This window comes from Astyanax mexicanus, chromosome 21 (assembly GCF_023375975.1).
Source record: "Astyanax mexicanus isolate ESR-SI-001 chromosome 21, AstMex3_surface, whole genome shotgun sequence".
Lineage (NCBI taxonomy): Eukaryota > Metazoa > Chordata > Actinopteri > Characiformes > Acestrorhamphidae > Astyanax > Astyanax mexicanus.
Genome location: NC_064428.1, coordinates 22626291 through 22650355, shown reverse-complemented (window position 1 = coordinate 22650355; position 24065 = coordinate 22626291). Strand labels below are relative to the sequence as shown.

The window sequence follows — 24065 nt, the reverse complement described above, 5'->3', positions numbered from 1 at the left end:
TTCAGCATAAATCAGCTGCTAATAGCGGTTTCACTGGACAGCGGTCTTGCAAAGAAGCCCGAGCTGCTTCAAGACTAACCACAGCTCAGCTGATGCAAGGCCAGATGCAGAGATGTGGACACTCGTTTGGTTCCCTGCTGGATAATGGATGGTGATTGGCGGTGCTTCTGGAATTGGAAGCCCTCCGAATTTTGGCTCAGATTGGAAAAAGCTGGCAGGAAGTCAGACCCCCTCAGCAATCCCATCCCCTTTACCCAAATACCTGCATTTGGATGAAGCAACGCTAGAAGTCAACTGCCATTAATCAGAAGAAGCACACACTCCTGCAGAATACACAATGAGGAAGAGCAAGGTTATCTGCTGCTGTTAACTGACTGTGGGCTCGGTTCTCCGCTAATAGTCCAGACTGCATGATTGGACGTTTTTTGAAGTGTTTTGCATCTGGTTTGGGGCTGATAAGACCAACAACAGTGGTGAAGCTGTAATTTGCCAGTAATCAAAAATACAGTGTTTCCTGAACTTTATATATATGTATAATCAATCAGTCAAGTGCAAGTGGAGATGCAAGTTTTTTTTGTTCTTTGTTTCAGTTTATCGATGGAAAAAATCTATTTTGAGCTAATTCAGTATTTTAGCCTTTCACAAAGGATCTGACACATATATTTTATTATTAAAGATTGTGTGTCAGGTTCATTTTAGACCTACTGTAATCAATTTTGATTATAGTTTTATGGTCGTATGGTATTGTCATGAAAAGTCATGAAAAAATCATGGCAATTTATTGGTCAAAAAGCGTATGGACCCTGAAATGTATTTTTCTTAAACTGTAGTATACAAATATTTAATGAAAACAATACATTAACAATACGTTAGCAATGAATTTTTAATCATGAATTTAACTCAGATATGCTATTCTAGTCACACATTTAACACAGCAGTGCAATTTCAGTCATAGATTAACCTCAGTAGTGCTGTTCTAATCATACATTTACTTTAGTAGTTCAAGTCACATAAATGTGAAATTAGAGCTGAAAAGTTATTCAGATTATTTTAATTAATCAAATGACTGTTTTAATGAGATTTTCAAAGCTTTCTTTACATGTAGAAACTGCCTGAAGGACTCTCAGTAAGTAGACATTTGCTGTACAGAAACCTGTAAATAATTATCATATTTGACACTTTTCCTAAAATGCTCAAATAAAAGGAGCTTATTTTTGCACTATGTTTAATATAAAAGCTGCATTTAAAGTTGAAGAAGGCTGCTAACTATAAATAAATAAAGGTTTAAATTATAGTTTAAAGAGGGAGAAATTGAGTGAAGTGAAATTGAGTATAATATATAGTGCTGATTGCTTTGTTTAGTTTAATTTACAGTATGTGAGTAAACTTAAACCTGCCGTTTATCGGGTCTCCCTGTTGGCTCTCCCCCACACTTCCTAACTTGTATACAGCAGCACTGTAGTTATGTAATTAAGAAATTATTCTTTACTGCTTTAATCACCATATTGCTTTTATTGAGTATTTTACTTACGTTTTTATTTATTTATTTTTAATTTAGGCAGTTTTGGTCCTCCATACTCCATACTCCATAATAATTGTTTTTTTAATCTTAATCAATATACAACGCTCATTAAATTGTTATATTGATTAAAATTGCCTACCCTCTACTGTACATGTTTCCAGATATACCAGCCTAGAAATATAATTTACCCTTTTGGCTTCATAGCATGCAGTCTGTTAACAGACAGTATGGCTGACAGGTAAAGGCTAACGAGTTGCCTTTACTGTTCAGCTGCTGTACACTCACCTCTAAGCCCCAGTGCAAAACTAAAGACGCATTGCTTTAAGTAGTCCTTCCCTGCACTTCCTGATGATTATTTAAACTGAATTAGAGCTGTAATGACCTCCCTCCTCGGCCCATATGCTTGTATTCATATTCATATGAAAGGCTGATACATAATGTGAGATATTAATATGTTAATAATGACCACTGCTGTTCTTCTGTTCAGATCCTGAACACAAAGACTGTAATTTGACCAAGATCATGCTGACAACCACCGCAGTCCCCCATTCTGCTGTAGCCCCTGGTTCAGTTTGAGTAATAATACCAATATCTATCTAATTGTGTTCACACTGTGTATAATTTACTTTCCCTCCTGCTGCTTTGTATTATCTGTGATTTTTAGGGCTATGGCAAATGAGTCTGCCATTCTCCTATCTGAGAACATGCATATTAATTAATTGAGCTTGGTTATTATCGCGCTACGCTTAAAAAAAAAGAAGGATATTAATCCAGCAGACAACACTCAATTTATAGGGTCTTTATATCTCACAGGTTAGTTTTACTTAAAAGCTTCGGCTTTTAAACTGCAGTGGTACAGTGTTATTATAAGGGATTTTCCAATCGTTTTTTTTTTTTTGCGTCAAATTTTTTTTTGCGTCAATTTATTTTAAGTATCTGCCAATACCGAGTCCAGATCTGATACTGGCAATTATTATTATTATTTTAATTTTTTTATTACTATTATTATTATTATTATTATTATTATTATTATTATTACATTTGAGCTATTACTGAAACAATGGTATCGAAATTTAAGTAAACAAGTAGTAAGTACCAATATACATGATTTCTGTTTAAATATGCATCTTTTCTTAAATAAACTAATAAAATAAAAATGTCCCACAACAATAATTATGTGATAAATCATGATTAAGATCATGATTCTTTTTTTAACGCTGTTTTTTTCTTGTATATTTGGGAGGGAGACAGTAATATATATTAGTGTCGTTTGGTTTATGCTGTCAAAGATAGATAAAGATAGTAACTTGAAAAAGGATGTGTAAATGATAGTAATCAAGAAAATGTATTCTGAGTAGTATATTTTATAATTTGTTTTATGACAGAGTCTGTGGCCTGTGACTGCACATATATTTCTGGCCCCCAACAAGAAAAGTTTGGACACCCTTGGATGAGACAATGGGTTCTTGCTCCCAGAGTTAATTTTTTTTTGGATGTTTAGTGTAGATCAATTTAAACCAGTTTCTCCAGTTTCAGCCTGCCTACAACAAACCAAGTAAATAACAACCTCTACAAATCCATAGGCTTTTTGCTGAGTTCCCCAACTTTACTGGTTCCTACAATAGTCCAGTTATAACTGTCTGCCTGCTAGCAGGACAAGGAAGCAGGTGATGGAAACCACAACATTTACAAGACCCCCCTTCTCATGGCCGAAGGTCACGAGACCTCTTTGAAAAGCTGTGTGTTTATCCAAACTGCAGGATATCCCCTGACCTCAATTTGTGATTGTATTATTTTTTTAAGATTTATATTAAGCCGCACCAAAAACGGTTTCCGTACTGTGGGGATTTACTGAAGCACAGTATGCTTTTTTGAACATTGACTCAAACCAAGTCATTTAGAGGCTGTTTACATTTTATGTGGTGGTACGTCACTAGATTACAAGTTATACGGGCCAGAGTCTGATTTAAACCCTCATGATGGCAACCTACAAGTCAGCACACATCAAAACACAGGCCTGCAGTTTCTCAGCAGGTCTAAAACAAGAGCCAGATACAGAACGTCCACAGTCATCTAGCTGTCATATTCCATTACGCGAAATTACCCGAGCTTAAAAGCAGAGAAAGTTAAATTAGCATTTCTCCGTTGAACAGATTTGACATAATTTTTGCTCAGGCAAGATGAAAGAGTGTCCTGATCCAGCGAACGCTTAGACTAAACACAGTTAAACACAGCTAGGTTCTGCTGTCAGTTTGTTGCTGTGCTGTTGGTGCTCTCAAGTTAATTTTACACGACTGCTGCAGAACCCTTATCAAAGGTCGTTTATACAGTGTGAGGTGTTGGCCTCTTATCTTGGCCTAGAAACGTTTTTCAGCTCATATTTAGAATTAGGTTGACGTATGTGGAGTACAGGATAAAAAAAGAAATGTAAAAAAAAAAAAGGAGACTGCTTAAAAATGGAGATCGCACTGGGTTAAAGTGTGCAATTATCTGTAGACAGATATTTTTTTAACACCTGAAAGTTTAAATCAAGGCTCATGTTTCTGTTGTAAGTTCACTTTCATATTGTGCTTTTCCAACGACGTGGAACCAGAACCACTCTAGTTTGCAAATCTAATTTTGAAACAATCGCCACATTTCCCAGAGACTGTAAAAAAGATGGACACCGTGTCGCCGCTTCCATTCATTCAATGAAAATAAAGCCAAATCTTCCGCCATGTTGGCGATCCTGAAACCCGAGTCTGCGCAGTAGAGACCAGAGGAGGTAGAAAGACTGTGGAGAGACAGCCTACTCATTTAAATAACCCTGCCCCTGAGGGCTGCCTCCGCAGAGCTATACACAGTCTATGGTCCCGCCCATACAGTCATTGGTTCCACCCCGGCTAGGTGTAACCCAGCCCTTTTACAATAACCACACCTTTTTGAATAGAGCTGTATAACGTTTTAAAAAACGAATTCTGTGGAGATAATTAGTCTAGATTTTTTGAGCCTGATTTAAACTCTTATTTAAACACACTGTATCAATGTCAGTCACAGATCTTTAATATATTGCTCAGTATCTCAGTGTTTAGCAGTTGCGGAGTTGATCTCGCAGGCTTGTGGATTAGGCAGCAGTGGTGTGTGATCACCTCAGTAGTGTGAACATATGGTGGGAGGTGAGAGGGTGGAGCGAGGGAGGTGCTGCTGGATTAAACCCTGTCAGAGCTGAAGAGCTGGGGTCAGGTATAAACCCCGCCCTCTTAATGTAGTAGTGCTCATGTGACTGAGACTGGGTGGAACTTTAGAAGAGAGAGCTCTTAGCAGGAAAGAGTGCTGGCAGTAAAGTGAGTGTTGAGAGTGGGCGTGTTTAACAAAGGGGGCGGGACTTGGACTGCTCCAGTGGGTAGTGTGGTGTGGTCAGTGTGATCTGTCATCAGGTCACCAAGAAGGTGGGATTAAATGTAGGCTTTTCTGCCAAGGGGTTACGAATTGGTTATTGAGGGCAAACATCTGCTCAGTGTGTTTGTGTGTGTGTTTGTGTGTGTGTGTTTGTGTGTGTGTGTTTGTGTGTGTGTGTTTGTGTGTGTGTGTTTGTGTGTGTGTGTTTGTGTGTGTGTGTTTGTGTGTGTGTGTTTGTGTGTGTGTGTTTGTGTGTGTGTTTGTGTGTGTGTTTGTGTGTGTGTGTTTGTGTGTGTGTGTTTGTGTGTGTGTGTTTGTGTGTGTGTGTTTGTGTGTGTGTTTGTGTGTGTGTGTGAGAGTGAGGCAATGAGTAAATAAGTAAGTAAATAAATAAATAAAGCAAGTAGATGAAAAGATAAGCCCTAAAGGCTTAGGGTGGCTTCTGCATTTTACTGTATCTCAGCTGAATTATATAATGTTTATATATGAAAGGGGATAAAAAAAAAGAATTTGCATTGGCATAAAAACAACAACATTTAATATCAGACAGCTATAAGTGATGCATCAGCCTTTTTACTGCTGCAGCACACATGCTATTTAAAAGATACAGGAATGGTTCCACCAAAATACAAACATTACTAACAGTCTAACATTCTTAAAAAAAAACACAACTATAAAATATTGTTTATTCTATCTTTGGGGGGGTAAAGCATATTTTCCCTTTTTATATACACAGTTTTATCCTTTTTAACCTGCGAGCAAAATTTAATATTCAGAGTAAAAGGTGACTAGATGTCACTTTAAAGTTTGCAAACTTTTTGAATATGATTTAGGTTGTGATCATTAATGGTACAATGAATTGTAAATAGTGCTGGGCGATTTTCACAATTTATTTGGTTAATTCGAATTACAGTTTTAATGCGGTTTTTAAAATGGGGTAATCACGATTTTACATCTTTACATACAGAAATTGTATCTTTTTAATCTAAGATATCTAATATATGAAAATGCTACTTATTTCTGAAGTGTTTATCCGTCTTACCTTGATTACCGGCACCTCCCACAGACCAACGCACTCATATTTTCTAAATATTCCATCGACGACTGATACTGAAAAAAAGCTCATACCGAAAAAATTTCCAGCACTACCGACACAAACACCCGGAGAAATAAAGCAAATTTATTTTATTTATTTATTTATTTCTGAAAACTACAGTGTCATCACTCTCCGGTGAGGAACCGTGATAAATTGTGGGAAAACAGTAATAATCGCTCTTTTAGAGTTTCTTCTGTGACTTGTTTAGTGCGTTATTTCCCAATTTACAGTCACAAACCTTCATTCTAAAGAATAATCCAGTGTCCATCCTCGTGAGTTCTTCCACGGCTGTGTAGATACGAGGTCCGCATGGGATATAAACGCATGGGCTTGTGTTTTGAATCATTGATTCACTCAATGAGTCGACTTAACACAAAGCGTCTGGGTACAGGTAAACTTAGTTTTGAACCATTCCTTTGTCATCTGTAGTTTTTGGTAAGGGGTGAAAAAACTGATTAAAATCGAAAATTGTTTTTAAAAAAAAAAATAATAAAGGCTTTTTTTTAGGCCATAATCGCCCATCACTAATTGTAAATATACCAACAAATTCTAAAGGAATGTTCATGTTAGGCCTGAACATCTGTCTGTGAGCTGGTGTTTAAGACAACATGGGTCATGTAGCAGGACAATGACTCTAAATACACAAATCATTATAATAAAGAATGGTTAAAGAAGAGTAAAGTTAATGTTATGGAATAACATGGAGTTTATTCCAATAGAAATCCAATATACCCACCAACATGACTTGAGCTTCAAAATGAATAATAGGTTCTTATTCAGGTTTCTCCTGACTGAAGTGCTTCAGTTGTTTTATAACTTACTTATAATGTAGAAATATGAAAACACCAGGGAGGGCACTCTCTACGTTTGGCGAATACTGAATTTTAACTCTCTCCCGTTTTTTTGCTTTTCAGGGAGCGCAGTCGTGACCGGCACAAGTCCCGCAGTAAAGACAGCAGCCGCTCAGAGAAATCCGTCACCATCAACGCTCCACCTGCTGAGCCCTTGTTAGGAGACCAGTCGATGCGAGGAGAAGAGATGCAGGTAAAACACACCATCACTCTGGAGCATAACACATACACTGTCCTAATATGTAGAAATTTGTTGTGTGTTGGCTTAAAATGGAACAAGCAAGCTGGGCTTTAAGTTACATTCTTAAAAACATCTTGGTGTTGAGATTATCTTCACTGTAAGGAGAGTGTTTTAAACTTTTAAGGATTGTCTGATTTTTTGAAGTTGAGATGAGACTGAGATGTTCAACATTGCATAACAAAGATGTACAGTCGATCTTCTCACTGAAGGGCATGGCACTCGCTGAAGTGAACTTTTTTGCTGATATAATTATCATTATAATATCATTTTAGTGTGGGAGGTTTCATGGCTAAATTGGAGCGGCCTGGTGGCCAATCTTCATTAATTGCACATTGCACCAGTAAGAGCAGAGTGTGAAGGTTCAATTAGCAGAGTAAGAGCACAGTTTTGCTCAAAATATTGCAATGCACACAACATTATGGGTGCAATACCAGAGTTCAAAAGAGGACAGATTGTTGGTGCACGTCTTGCTGGAGCATCTGTGACCAAGACAGCAAGTCTTTGTGATGCATCAAGAGCCACAGTATCCAGGGTAATATCAGCATACCACCAAGAAGGACCAACCACATCCAACAGGATTAACTGTGGATGCTGTAAGAGGAAGCTTGTATCCAAAAAACATAAAACCACGGCTGCCCAAATCACGTCAGAATTCAATGTGCACCTCAACTCTCCTGTTTCCACCAGAACTGTCCGTCAGGACAATAAATTAGTGTGGTCTAAAACCAGGTGTTTCAGTTTCATTGTCCAACCCCTGTACATCTGTTGCTTCATTTGAATTAAAAAAACGCCATGGATACGCCCACACGGCAAGCCGAGAGATCCGGCATGGCAGAATGCGCTGAAAAAAAGTGTAACTCGTATGCACTCCATGCACTCCACATATCTCCATATATCCAGGATTAAAGTAAAATAAATGATACTGGACAGATATAACCTGTCTCTAGTAGATATATAATGGGAAATGAGAACAGTCTGAATTTTTCTTTTGCTAAAAAACAGCAAAAAAGTAGTACCCTGATGTAATAATTAGGGGTGGGTGATATGGCACAATATTTCTGGGTATAATTGTCGTTCACGATATTCAAAAATGTTGGCGAAATTATTGTGAACAATACGATATGGCACACCGCTAATGGTTACACTTCCCAATAGTTTGTTTGTTCTTATAATAGTTTGAATTAATGATCATGGAGTTGGCACTCGTTTTGCATTGGCTTCAAGAAACACTCTTGACTTTGGCCTTGGCAAAACACAAAATTAAAGATTTGTTGAAACTTTTGACTAGTACTGTATCTCTCTCTCTCTCTCTCTCTCGCTTGCCCCTACCCCTCTGCTCTGACCTACTTGGCTGCGGCGGCCGCTCCCCAGTCATGTTTATGGCTGAGAGTTTACGCTGGTGCTGGAGTTGGTGACAGGCTCAGGGGTTGCTGTAATATTAATGGCTTTAGCTTTGCTGCTGTTGCTGAACGTTTTTGGGTTCCTCTCAGGGTTATTTTCGTCGCAGCGTGCCGGTAACAGGATTGCCTGGTGTGCCTCTGTGAATGCTAATCGCCCGTTTGGGTTTGAAGCATGACAGATGTGCGCAGGTTCTGTGTGGATGTGCTAGATGTGCTCTGTCTATTCATAACAAATTAAGATCCAAAGTTACACAGCGGAGGATCTCTGACCTCGCTAACGCATGCTGTGAAGAAAATGCCAAGAGCGGCGGCTTCACTCTTTCATTATTCTGAGTGATGGAGATCGATGCAGCATTTTCTTCTTCTTCTTCTAGTTTTACTATGGCGTGTGTGTGTGTGTGTGTGTGTGAGGCTGTGGGGCTTCCCTGAGGACTCTGGCTGTGATGCGTTTGCACACAGGACTGGAGTGTGTGTGCGAGGGCAGCTGTAAGCTTGGGACTTGCTCCAGAACCCGAGGCCAATGCTAATGTGCTAATGCTCTTTTTTTTTGCCTGTCTACAGTAAAGATCAAATGTCTTGGCCTCTTGACTTCACACTATCACAGATATCTCATCAGTGAAAGTTGGAGAAACTGATAGAAACAGTTTATATTAATGTGCTATGTAATTACTTAATTTTTACGAATGGTTAAATTTTGCAAAGAAGCAATTACATTAAATTGGCAGTCTGTATTATTTTGTTTCTAAACTGAAAGCAGAAGTATTTCTGAGTGGAGAAGGGATAAAATATTGTGTTTTAATGGTACCAGAGTCCTGGAAAGACCATCCCTATTAAACCCAATATATTCATTCTAAAAAAATGGGGGTCAAATCGCTTTTCGAGGGAGTTCTTCTGGCCACGTCACGCGTCTTTACATACTTACGTCACACGTACAGCCTCTAAAACAGGATTCGGCTCAGCTTTACTGAACACAAGCGGCTAGTGGAGCAATGGAGACTTCAGAAGTTAAATTTTAATTATATATGGACAGGTTCAAGCATCTCAGACTTTGCCATGTTTTTAAATGAAAGAGATTTCATCTTTTTCAGGTGGCCCTGCTCTCTAAGTGTTGGCCCAGTTGTTATGAGGTTGCAAATAGAGAAGAGTCCCCAATGATTCCATTGCCATCCCTAACTTACAAAGAAACAACTTTACTCTTATCTCATCAGTTAGCCAACATGGATATTTGTTAGTTGAGGTAACAAAATTAGCAGTTTGTAATCTCCAAACCGTCACTGATTGTGGAAACGTCACACTAGACCTCAAGCTGTTTGAACTGTGTGTCTCTCCACTCTTCCTCCAGACTCTGGTCCCTTGATTTCCAAATGAAATGTAAAATTTACTGATGATCAGGGATGGTTTGGAGAGTCATGTCATCTGCTGGTGTTGATCCACTGTGTTTTATCAAGTCAGTGCAGTGTTTTCCCATAAAATCTTACAGCTCTTAATTTTTTCCTCTGCTGATAACTTTTATGGAGATGTGGATTTTATTTTCCAGCAGGACTTGGCACACTGCCCACACTGCCAAAAGCACCAATTGGTCTTATATAATATTCTAATTGTCTAAAACACTGATTTTTGTTTTTTTTATTGGCTGTAAGCCATAATCATCAACAATAAAAGAATAAAAGCATAAAATAGATAATTCTGTGTGTAATACATCTATATAATATATGAGTTTGACATTTTAAACTGATTTACTGAAATGCACCTGTAGGTGGCTGGTCATTACATAGACTGATCGCTGCTTTAAACCTTTTTAAAATATATATTTTTAATTAACGGGTTAGGTTAAACAATATATCTGTGCAAACTTAAAATAATGAATTAAAAAAAGCTCAAATCAATTCATTTTAAAGTACTGATTGGTATTTTTGCCAGCATACAATAAATATGTCAAAAAGTATCCGTTTGAAATATGTAGACATCAACCAATGGCATTGATTCTAAAACAAAAAAAAAGCCTAAATTGTCTGGAACCGATATAATTCTGAGATCATTGTGACTCTATAGCAAGTTATTGTTCTCCTCCGTGCGTGTTAAGCTGATTAATGATGTTGGCAGCATTGTGGGATAAAGTGTTTACTCCCACTGTGCTGGAAACTGCGGTTCAATTCCTGTTCTGGGTGACAAGACTCCTAACACTGCATTGGCCAACTTCTAACTTGGATAAGAGTGATCAGAGTGATCAGATAGATTTAAACAATTAAAAAATCTATAAAACAAACAAAGAGATGCATAGATACCATTCTTTCAACTTGAGCGATGAAGTTTCCAGAAGCAAGAGTTGTCTGTTAGCTTAGCAATGTGCTCTAGGTACACAGTTTTGGATTTTGGCATTGGGTGTTGGTATCGAAGCTTTGATTGCAATTATGATTATGAGTAAGTGAGCATGGTATTGGGCAAATACTTGATACCAACGAACATTTAGAAACACTAAAAACTAAAAATGGAGCAGTAAAGTATAAAGATTAAATCATTTATACTGAAAAATGACTAATGAGTGGTTTCCTTTAGTAGCAGTGACACTTCCAAGATTCAAGATGCAAAACTGGGCCAAAATGTTGTCAGAGTTTGCTAAAAGACATGAACAGACAGTAGCTCTCCCTATAGCCACAGGGCAGTGTGAAGACTGAGCTCTCATGGGGACATTGGTCTGTCATCAACTCAGCGAGTAATCCAGCTCAGAAAACCTGCAGGATAAAATCGTGGCTAAACTGCTCCTGCTGTGTCTGTTAGTGTCAGCCCAGCAGACGGCTGCTGTGTTTGTGTCTCTTGTTTGGTGTTTCATATTGTTCAGTTTTAGCAGAAAGGTGTGCAAATTCTTCAGGGTGCCCTAAATTGACCAAACAAGTTTGAGCTGTGCCGCCACAGCCTGCGTTTTGTTGCGGAAAGCATGCTGTGCTGTGCTGGTCATTCAGCAGCTGAGCTACTTGAGTCTGTAAACAGTTTGACGCTGTATCTGTTTGTTTATGGACGCTGGGTGGTGTGCATTGGGCAGAAGAGGCAGCTGGATGCAGAGCAGTGTTCAGAAGGTGCAGTAGGACACAGCGGGGTGTAACTGGACTGTGGATTATATGCAGTCAGTACTGTGTACGCTGAGTTCATCTGGAAGGCAATCGAATCATGAGGATGGTTGGCTAGAATGGGTGTTTTTTCCAGCCAGAGTGTCGCTGCTGATTTAATCATGGCTGAATACACACAGGAACAGATTGTGTGTTCTTGTTTGTGTGTGTGTGTGTGTGTGTGTGCTTTTTCTGGTAGTGAACCTTAAGCATACATGACTATACACTATGGCTGCATGATATTGCAAAAAATTGGTATGGCAATGTTTTTTGTTTTTTTTCTGGCAATATATATATCATGATATTAAACAATGCAGGACCCGTGACATCACCAGCTCCGCAACCCACCTGTGCGCTGTCTTGTTTCAGAGATCCGGACTGACTGAAGGCTGAGTCAGTGCTTTAGAGTCACTCAAAACCCGAAGAAAACACCAAAACAACAATAATCTGCCCTTTCATCAGTCATTTAAATGGTCTTTTAAACGGCAAATAAGAGCGTTTTTCTCTGATTAAAGGTGTGATTTCAGCTGTAACTGAAAATGTCTGTGCAAATCTGTGGACTGAGGTGCACAGCTTTCCATAGGCTGTCTGTCGCATTTACAAGCACATGCCCAGCCTTGTGGAGGCCATGCGGTCTCCGCTCCCTCTCCCTCTCATTCTTTTCAGGCAGCAGCAGCTTGTCACTCACACAGAGACAGATACAACACTGTGTATCTCTACTTCTTGTGACCAAATTGGTCGCACTCTAGAGCCCTGATTTGGCTATATTCAGACGGGCTAAATCTTAAAGGTCTTTTCTAGTTGTCAGAACATGGCCTACAACCACTCATGCTCATTACTTGTTTCTTTAAAGGAAAGAAATTAAAATTTATCCTGTTTTATTTTTTTCTCATCAGCTTTTTCTAACTCATGCAATTTAGCCCATTTAGAATGCTGCCACACGTTTATCTGCTCATGGAAAGTGTCCTACTTCAAATCTTTTAGAGACTATATATAAGACTTGTAATAATACTGTATAGTGCAACATCTCGTCCCTTGCAGTTCCTGCCATACATAAAAGGGGCAGGGGACGGAGCCAATCCCAGACAGCAGGTGGTCTCCTATGAAGACAAGAGAAAGCTGGTGATTGGTTAAAACATAAGTGATGCACATTTGAGTAGAACTTTTGCTAAAGCTTTCATTTAAACCAGGATGACTCTAGAAGCAAGCATGCAATAATAAAACTTGATACCGTCTTTAGAATATTAACAATGTGATGGATCGTAATTATTGTAAAATGTAAAATCTTTTGGTGTGGGACCCTTCATCGGCCCAGGTTTGAACTAACAAAAAAATGCAGAGCTTTCAGAGCTCAAATTATGCAAAAAAAAAAAACAAGTTCATATTCATAAAGTCCAAAGAGTTCAGAAATCAATATTTGGTGCAATAACCCTGGTTTTTAATTACAGTTTAATGCATCTTGGCATGTTGTTCTCCTCCACCAGTCTTATACACTGCTTTTGGATAACTTTATGCTGCCACTTCTGATGCAAAAAAATTAAGCAGTTCAGCTTGGTTTGATCACTTGTGATCATCCATCTTCCTCTTGAGGTTTTCAATTTGGTAAAATCAAAGAGTGGTTTCTTTTTTTTTCCTCCAGAGCTTTATATTGCAGTATATTGAATTGTAACCCACATTGTAATGTGTGTTTATGGCAATTCACAGCCCTAATAACTGTAGAATCCTTTATGCTTTATGCTGAAGCGAAGCCACCTGGAACTGAGCTTATGATCCTCAGGTCTCAGCTCTGCTTCATTTGCTCTAATAGGCAGATTAGAAGCTTAAGCTGAAAAGTTCTCTCTCTCTTTCTCTTTCTTTTTTCTTTCTTGCTTTTAGAATTCTAGTTTTGATGGAATAAAAAGTGCATTGCATAATGCAAGATCATGCTTTTGTGTCTTTTTTTTTTGTTGCCTCGGAATTGTGTCTTGCTTTATTGTTGCTCCCCTCCTCTATTCATCATTTGTTCATTCATTTATTCCCATGGGTTTTTACTTTGCTGTTGTCGAAACATTCATTATTAATATTCACGAGAAGGGTTATCTCGGTCTACTTTTATTCTTTCTCGCTCTAACGTTCACTCGCTCACTCAGTTGCACACTCACTGTCTCCCTGCGTGAGGGTGGCTTGTTCTGACAGTGTCAAACGTTTTCTGCTTTTGTGTTGTGATTGCTGCTGCTGCTACTGTTGTTGCTTGAGCAAGAAAGAGCGCGTGAACGCGTGAGAATGCGCAAGAATATGCAAGAGTGTACAAGAGAGAACGAGAGAAAGAGAGATGCTGAAACATACACTTATCTCTCAGATGAAGAAATGGAGCAAATGTGAAAGGGAATGTGGCGGAAGGGAGGGATGGAGAGGAAGAGAGAGGGAGCGAGAGAGAGAGAGATATATACATAGATAAACAGAGAGAGAGAGGGAGTGCCTCAAGGGTCAGCCTTAGGTCCCTTCTTGTTACGAAAGATACAACAAGCATATCACAGGCATCCACGCGACATGTAATAGGTTGATTATGTTGTTTGGCTTCTCTCTATCTCTCCCTCTCTCCGGGGGGCATAACTGTTTGTTTAATGGAGCCCCCACCCTTCTCTTCCTCGGCCATTCGGACGTCCCTTGTGACCTGCCCTCTCTCCCTTCTTCACTTCTTCGCCTCGGCTGAAAGCCCTTACATTAAACCACATCACCCATGAGTATAGGACACAATGCATGATGGGAGGTTTTTTTTTTTCCTTTTGATTATGACACAAGAAAGCATTGAGGACAGCTCTTGCGTTCCACAGCTCATTCGCTTGCCTCTCGCGTTGGGAAACACACTGGAACGCATTCCGGGATTGGAGCAGAAGGATATGGATGAGCTAGCTTTGGAGAGTGAACCTGCAGCGCCGGAGCTGAGCTCACCACCCTCTGAACCTCAGCAGGTAGGAATGAAAGAGAGAGAGAGAGAGAGAGAGAAAGAGTGAGAGAAAGAGAGAGAGAGAGAAAGAGAAAAGGTCATTATTCAACGGTTTGCACCAGTGCCAGATGTTATCTATAGGCTAGATCTCGCAGGAGCACATGGCCTGTCTGGAAGCGATGACCTCCCAACAGGAACATTGTGACTGTGTTACTAATGCGGAACCAGTTTCTTACGGCTGTTAGGAGCAGCGAGATTTAGAAAGAATGTGCACTGGTTTGGGTGTACGTGACTGTCGCAAAGGCAGACTAAAAACAAGACAAACCTTGTTATAATGTATGATGTTGGACCAACAAAATGCTTCTGACTTGTGACGTTTTGGAATTTTAGTGTGCTATAAGTTGTTCATAGTTGTTCTTGCAATATTTTCATACGTCACACATCCTAGAAACCACTACCAGGGATTGAAAGAAGGAAGCATCAGGGTGTGTCATGGTCCCTGTGGCTTGATAAGGTTCAGTTTCCTGTTAAAGTGGATGGATTTGGTGCAACTGTACTGCAGAACAAGGTGCCTGGCAACAAGTTCAGTGATTAAAAATAGAAAATAAACAGCAGCTCTTGTTGACTGAAGAATTTTGGGTTTATTAGAAATACAAACAATATCCAAGAGACCTTTTAACCCTGATTAAGGCCTGAGTGCGGAAATGCCAGAGGCCAGAGAAACAAACCACAGGTAAACTACAAACGAAATACAGGTGAAAAGACCTTTTAACCCTGATGAGTGCTGAAACCATTCGTTAATAGGGGTGTGACGAGATCTCGTGGCACGAGATCTCGCGAGATTAAAACGTGACGATATTTCTCGTCAAGCTTTCCCGTGTCTCGCGGGAAAAAAACAGTTTAGTGTGGACTTTTTAAGAGGGACCTGGCAACACAGCAGCGATAGCAGCGAGTGTGGTGGCTGAGCAGTGAGAACAGCTCTCAGCAGAAGAGGAAAATTTGGGCATTTTGGGCTTCTGCATTTTCCATTTTTGACGTTTTCTTTAAAATGTTATTTTTAAATCTTGTCTCATCTCTTTCTCGTGAGCCGAGTATCGTGTCTCGTCTTGTGATATTAGTGTCTCGTCACACCCCTATTCATTAATGTACAGTTTTCTAAAATTCTCTATTGGGAACAGTTTAGGCCTGCAGGCAGGTCAGTCCAGTACGTAAACCCTTTTCTACCTCAGCCATGCCTCTATAATTAATGTGTGCAGCATGTGGTTTCGCATTGTCTTGTTGAAAAACGCATAGACGTACCATGAGCACCATTTGTTGCTCTTAGGTCTCAGTGTACTTTTCTGCATTAATGCTGTCACAGGAGTGTGGAAAAACTCTTTTTTTGGATCTTAGACTTATTGCTGACAGCAGTCTGTATAGATGTTTTTTAAGTTTTTGGTCCAGATCACACTGCATCCAATTGAATCTTTGATTGAAGCACTGGACCTTCAAACAGGACAAGGATCCCAAGCAAATCTCAAAGCCCGCTAAGGATGGATTTCAGAAGAAGTTCTGGAAGATCCTAGAGTGGTTATGGTAGTAGTTTGACTCAAAACCCATGTAGATTTGAGGACCTCAATTGCAGTGCACAAACCCAAAACTTTAGTGAGTAATGGGAATAGGGAGTTGGGAGTAATGGGATAATGGCATTTTCACCTGTAGTTCGGTTCTCTGTTTCTCATCAGTCGATGAGTTTACTTGTTTACTTGCAGCATTTTTTTTCCCCCCTTGGTTTGGTTTTTCACACAGGCACAAAATTAAATGCACCTAAATGTACCCTAATTAGAGATTTACATTGTTTTTAATGGGATGTCTGCACAGTAGGACAGATCACGCTCTCATGCCACAAATTAACCTCTCCGCAGTTGGTTTGGAACCGGTCCAGACCATCACCTCGCAAAGGTCTCTGTAGTACAGTTGTTTTAGTCCACATCAGAGTGTGATTACTGTTTTCACACCTGCTCAAACGAACCACATCAAGATTACAAACAAACTGACCAAATAGTGCTGGTGTGAAAACACCCTAAAATTCCTTTGGAACATTGCCAGAATCTGGTGTCAGGATATCTAGCACAAGGGTGCAACATTGGGTGTTAAAGACATGTCCGTTTGCATGGACAGCTCTAACCATTTTGCACAATACTCGTCACACATTGTGCTGTCCACTGTGGGAGGTAATGCCTGTAATGTATTTCTGGTATTTCTGTGACGCTGTGGATCGAGGAATGAATCAGTGTAAGTTCCCAGAATGTAAAGCAACAAAGAATGAAGCCAATTAAATTATTTCAATTCAATTTTGTTTCAATAGCGCTTTTTACAACAAAGGTTGTCACAAAGCAGCTTTACAGGAAAAACAGGTCCACGCCTCTTATGAGCAGAACCACAGAGATGCCAATTTTTTATGGTGACACAGTGGCAAGGAAAAACTCCCTTTAAGAGGAAGAAACCTTGGAAGGAACCAAGACTCAGTCCGAGGAACCCATCCTACTCGGGTTGACCCGCTCAGTACAAACAAATAACAAACAACAAACAAATAATAGAACAAAACAACAGCTCAGAGCTATAGCTAATGTAATAGTACAGAGAATGAATGTGAGCTATAGATAATGTAACAGGTACTAATTTATGAATATAAAAATGTGATGGGCACAAATTATAGAGTTATGGCTAATATAGAAACAGATACTGAGTGTGCTAATATTAATCAGTGCAGGGTTGCAGAGCCAGAGTAACAACACAGCGGGCAGTGGAGAGCCAGGTTGGGAACATCAGGAACAGCATCTCCATACATGTAAAAGAGATAGATAGATAGAGAAAATAGAAAGGAAAGAAAGAGAAAAAAACAGGAGTTAGAATTAAAGAGTGCATCATGTACTGAATGCACTGAAGAAAATTACAACTTAATATAAATTCTACGTTTTTGTAAAACTCTTTTTCTTAGTATTCTGAAATTTTTCTAGCATACAAATATTTTTGTGATTTTCATTTTGGCCTTTTTCCATTCAGATTTTTATGTGGATTTTCAAAATTCCCCAAGACTTGTTGAGAAAGGCTCCACCTCATGTTGCGAAGTCTGTGCAGGTTTTTAGCTTATGTGCTTGATCACGCATGTTCTCATGTTGAAGTTATTGTTGTACTGTTGTGGAAGTAAGAGCAGCCAATCTTCATTCTTCTGTGCTATAAATAATCCACTGTTCTTCCGTTTGAGAGCTCCTCCATCCCTCTCTTCCATTGTCTTCTCCATCTGTTTGCTCCCAGGAGTTTGTAGAGTGCCTCTGTGACAGCTCTCAGCAAAAAAGCCCTGATCTGTATGAGCTGCATCAGGATCTCAACATGTGACCTGTTACAGTGCACATATGGTGCTTATCCTGGGGTCACTGTACACTTACAGAGAGAGAGCGGCAGCACTTAAGAGTGTGTGCATATATGTGTGTGTGTGTGTGTGTGTGTGTGTGTTTTACTATGTTAACAAATGTTTTGGACACCTGTTCGTGCGTCTTTAAAAAAAAAGTTTTAAAAAGAGTTTAACCTGTTTTTGTTGGGATAACAGTTTCTATTGTCTTGAAAAGGCTTTTCTTGAGGATGGAGATTAGGACATTGAATGATCACCACCTCACACCACCTCATCTCCAATGTAAAATATGTCATCTTGAAGGCAGCACATGTTGTTTAAAAATAAAAAAGCAACACATTAGAATTTAAATTGTTAAATTGGGAAACTATGTTGCCATTTTTTCTCACAACACTTTAAAATGTATTTTAAAATACATTTTGGAACCAAGCCATAAAGTGTTTCAAGTGTTCCATTGGGTCCAATGGGTATCCCATTCTTCCTGCAAACACATTTTAAGATGTGCAACAGTGTGTGGTTTTAATGTTGCTTAAAAACTATCCACACATTTTTTTTAAGAACGTTCAGGACCTCACGCTTTGTTTTGTTAAAAAATGTATGTACGTCCCTCGAAAAGATGTAGTTTTGAAGTCAGCATATGTTCTAAAATTTAAATGCTCAATTCAGCATTAAAATGCTGCATTACAGAAAAGTATAGGCAAAACCCAACGTCATGATCAACTTCTTGCTGATAACAGTCTGGATGGTCCTTTTTGTATTTGATCTAAAGCACATGACATGTATTTCTTTATCCAAAATGGTCTGGAGTTCTGTTTTGTCTGACCACAGTTAGGGCTATTACAATTAGACAACGTAATTAACAACGTTGATTATAAAAAAAAAATTGTAGGGCCCTAAACATTTTAACAATCAGTGTGCTGTAAAACATGCATTGGATTGGGGGGCCTCACCAGTAGGAAGTACAAAAAGAGGGTATGACAAAAAATGATCGTGACTAATCGACTTAATGAACAAATAATCTTCAGATTAGTCTATTACCGTATTTTTTGCACTATAGGGCACACTTAAAAACATTTTCGGGTTGCATTTAATAGCGCTAACGGTTAGCCACTAATATTAATGCTGCTGTACCCAGCCTTAGTGGAATCTGCTTGTTCGACTTTAAAAGAAGAATTACAGTTTTGTTTACTTAGCTTAGCTTTACTTAGTTTAGTTACCCCCACCACTGTTATCTGTAGATGTTATTCCCCCACACAGCTGTATGTAAATGTATTTAAGGGACATGTACAATATATGGCCTTTTGTTCTGACACTGTCTGAGAAGATGCATTGCAGCATGTAATCTGTGTCAAAATACAAATGAACAGCTGTGCCTGATTTGTGTTTTGTGTTTTGTGTGTGTGTGTGTGTGTGTGAGAGATTTGGGATGTTTTAGTAACACTGCTTTCCTGCCACTGAGTGTGAAACAGACTAGTGTACAGCTATGATACAGTACACATTTAACAGTTTATCAAAAATGTAATAGTAAGTTAAAAGCTTGCAACTTGCCAAAAAAGGATTGTAAAATTACAAAAATTCAATGGAAAAAGATTAAAGCATATAACTGTACAATAAGAATGCTGATACAGTTTAATACTCATAGTTGTACACAATGTACACTGTGTCCATATATTTATAGACACCTTATGCACAGCTTATGCATAGCTTGTCTAAATTGCCAATAGAATAGGACTCTTAGCTGATAAAGCTGATAAACATGAACAACATTTCTCCAGAATCTAGTAGAAAGTGTTCTTCGGACAGTTATTCCAACAAAAGCAGTACAAACTGCTCTTTTACTACCCCTGAAGCAAAGAATAAGCAGGTGTCCCAATACTTTTCTCTATAGTGTATTAGTTGAGGGTTGTGATGTATGGTCATGTTCTAAAAGCACACAGTTTGTGTTGTGGTGTGTAGTGTTGAGGCTCTGTAGAGTCTGCTGTAGATCCATTACTCTTCATTACAGTCCAGTCTGACCGGAGCGACCCACTGCTGGGCAGTTTATTACAGCTGACGTTCTGTAGGGTACTGCCGTGTTCTACACAACACAGGTTTGCTGGCCATAGATTACACTTCATCTGGAGGCTTCTGAGAGGGTGTGTTAGTTTGTAGCTGAAGCCGTGTTCAGGTAAGAACCAAAAGGTCTGAACTGTTGTTTGTTTGTCCTTTTTGTCGCAGGCCTTTTTTTTTGTACAAGTCTTAGAAAATTTGTAGATATGCTACATGACGATCATGTAGCTCTGGCATCAGCCTCCGGCTCCCAGACGGAGCAAAATTGGCCCTGCTCCCTTGGGTAGATGCCGCTCTCTCTCCATCATGTGTCAGAGGTCATGCGCTAGTCTTCACCCTCCTAGGGTCACAGGCGCCACTGGTGATGGGGTGGGACAAATTGGGAGAAAAAATAGGGGGAAAAAAACAGAAACAAGTTTATTATATATATATATATATATATATATATATATATATATATATATATATATATATATATATATATATATATATATATATATATATATAAGAAACTACTAAACTCAGTTTATTAACTGTCCAACACATTATTAAAAGTGTAAGGACAGTAGGAGAACATCATCTTTAAGGAAGGAATGTACAAAAAATAAAAATAAATAAATGCGAAACATTTTTTTAATAATAGTGTTAGTAATCACTATCAAGTTTGGTCAAATCATGTGATAGAAGAACAAAACTAAAATTCAGTTTAGTTTAGTTTAAAATGTTTAATAGTGAAAGTAAGAGCATTTCCACATGTACAATACAAAGAACACTCAAGATTGACTAAACTACTGAGTAGCCTTAAGAAAACCACTAATCAATAAGGCTAATCTACAAAAAACGTTTCTAAAGCAATAGAAGATTTACCTTATTCAAGAGTAATGGACACGTCAGGGTAAGAAAAGAGGTGTCTGAAGTGATGAGCCCATCATGCCCACTGTACAAGTATGGCGGGGCAGTGCTTTGATCTGGACCTGGTGCATTGGTCAGGTCTAGGTTCACTAACGTTATGCTGACTACCTGAATATGCTGAATACCCTGATGTCACGGCCATATTCCAAGATTACAATGCCAGGAGTCATGGAGCTGAGATTGTAAAAGAGTGCAGGGTTCAGGAGGAGAATCTTTGGGATGTGCTGGAGAAGACTTTGTGCAGCCGTCAGACCCTACCATCATTAATGCTGCAAGATCTTAAGGCAAATTAAGGCACGGTTCATAAGAAAACGTTTACCTGCTGTGAGAACATTACTTTAGAATAAACAAAGCTGCTGCTCCTGATTCCAGCAGAATACTGTCCACCCCTCTCTCCTCTCATATTTCCTGATAAAAAGCCTCTTCATCCATTATGTCATCTGCTCCTCCCTCTATTCCTATTCATTTGTTCCTTCATTCTGTCTCTCTCTCTCTCTCTCACTCTCTCTCACTCTCACACACACTCTTTCCTTCCGATGTCACTCTGCTGCCCTCAGGCTAGACAAAGAGCTCTGCCAACTCTGCACATTACACCCCCATCTCACTCCCCCTGACGTCATTCCAGTATCTCATACACACACACATGCTCACACACAGCCGTACAGCATGATCAGCTCTGGCTCCTTTTGTACCAGTGTTGTTTTAAAACCACACACACACACATATACACACATATATACACTAGAGGTGTGCCAAAAAATCGATTCACATAAGAATCTTGATTCTCATTTACTACGATTCAGAATCGATTTAAAATGTCCCAAAATCGATTCTAAGGTCCAATCCCATTTCTTCCCTTGGCCCTACCCCTCACGGTAAGTTCACACTGCAGCGGCACGAAGCGTTTTTCGCTCCGCCTCCCACTGCCCAAAGCGACCGTGGCCGCTGCAGTTTGAACTTACCGTCAGACCCACACAGAGCGTAGGTGTATGAGAATCACCGGTAAGATGGCAGAACAAGCACTATATTACCTTAGATTAACGTGTAGTTTTAATGTTTTATGGCAGAATGCTTCATAACAAGCATAAAAAAGATCGCTAGTAGTTAGTTTCAGTAACTGTTAGCTAGCTAACTAGCTAACTTTCCAGTTCCACCTTAAATAACGCTACAGGTGGCAGCGGGCTGCAGCATTTAAGGCGGAACGGAAAAATAACAATAAGCTAATCAGAGCTAATTTCAGCTCCCCATCACAGAGGAATTAAGGAATGGACAATATGAATTAATTTCTCCACCTCCTGCCCCCTTTCTGAAGAAATACAACGGCCTAAAATTAACTAGTTAATCAGCAGCTGCTCCTGAACTTTAGCGCTCCACTGCTATCATCACATCAGCCCAGCAGCGTCACCTACACACCACCGCTAGTAGCCTTATAATAAAGCAGTGTTATTTATTATTTATTTATTGTTCATTAACGTCATTGTGATATCCCAGTGATTCCTCTGTCACTGAAGACCCACATTCCTGCACATTTTATTGTTTTTGTAACACATTACCTTCTCCAGGACCAGTGTATATTTTGGAGGCTTTTTTTTCAATAAGTTTTCAATAAATTTTTATAAATCAAATCGTTTTGAATCAAAAATCGATTTTGAATCGAATCGTGGCCCCCAAAATCGGAATCGAATCGAATCGTGAGATAGTAAAAGATTCCCACCCCTAATATACACACAGACGAGGATAGCAGGAAGTGTGTTTGGCCGTCTGGAAGTGCATGTGAGGCCAGCGCTCAGTGCAGTGTTATGACTTCTTATTGTGAGGCATTGTCTGTGTTATTTTAACATTAGTTCTGGATCTGGATTTTTTTGGTATTTTAACCTCAGAGCTGAACACAAACTGAGCAAACTCTTGCCGAGTTTTCAGCTTTAATTAGGAAAAAATGATCCAACTATAATTTTCATATTTCTCAAATAAAAAAAAAAATACAACTTCATAAAAGTGTCATCAGCTCACAGAGTTAGATAAGTGTTGTGAGTGTAAAGAATTTGTTCCCATCTTCAGGCATTTGCTGGTTTGTTGTCATGTGGCCAGCAAGGTACAGCCATTTTTCGTAAGTGGTTGCTGTGGTATTCCCGCAGGTTTTTAGGTAATTGCTATGCACATGCTGTGACATTCATGGTGGTTGCTAGAGTCTTGCTGTGCCATGGATAGAGCTCAAAAGAGCTGTGCATGCAAAGCTGCCCATGATTTCTGAAAACAACTAGATTTCTGCAAAGAAATTGCTTAATATTCGGTGCATCCCTAAAAAATACAAATAACACAGTAAATAAATAACAAGTTTATAGTACAGAATATTAGTGTAGATTATTATCAGTGAAACACTTTGGCCAGGGGTGCCCAATTTTTTTGCTTTTTCTTTTTTTAAACTGTAAAATGAAAACAGTTTGTATTTTTACTGTAAAATAAATAAAATAAAATAATATTTTTAACTGTAAAATATTTAAAAAACGGTTTGTATGTTTTAACTGTAAAATGAGTCAGATAAAAACATTTGTATTTTTTAAACTGTAAAATGAGTCAAAACAGTTTATTTTTTAACTGTAAAATGAATAAAATATAACAGTTTATTTTTTTTAACTGCAAAATTACTCAAATAAAACAGTTTGTATTTTTAACTGTAAAATTTGTTAAATAAAAACAGTTTGCTTATTTTACTGTAAAATGAATAAAATAAAACAGTATTGATTTAAACTGTAAAATGAATTTAAAAGGTTTGTATTTTTTACTGTAAAATGAAATAAAATAAAACAGTTTCTATTTTTTTAACTGTAAAATGAATCAAATGAAAGTGGTTGCTTTTTTTTTTACTGCTTTCTTTTTTTTGTAAAATAAAATTCCTCATGTTTGGTGGTTTTAATGGTTTTCCCTGCAGAATGATGCTAATATCAGTTACTTTATTTGAGGAAAAAACACTAAAGTACGCATAAGCATACTTACTAGAATACAGTGTAGATAAGCATAATTGTTTAGTGTTAAATTCAATTTTAGAAAAGAATCCCTATAACAGTCCCTACAGGCTGTAAATTGAGGTATATGCATCGCATTAAAGTTTATGTCTTGTCTTCAAATAAAGCATAGAGCTTTATTTATGACTCCAGGCTCCAGCAGGCTGTGTTAGCGGTTTGCTTGCAGGCTAAT

General features: G+C 38.7%; 1 protein-coding gene across 2 annotated transcripts in view; it reads left to right on the top strand.

The window, feature by feature from the left end:
- Positions 1 to 24065, top strand: part of LOC103034531 (vang-like protein 1) — a 96422-nt gene that overhangs the window by 37297 nt on the left and 35060 nt on the right. For both annotated transcript variants that reach the window (XM_007259046.4, XM_007259047.4), the window contains exon 3: positions 6911 to 7040. In XM_007259046.4, coding sequence (XP_007259108.1) covers positions 6911 to 7040 — 130 coding nt within the window. The remainder of the gene's footprint in view (positions 1 to 6910; positions 7041 to 24065) is intronic.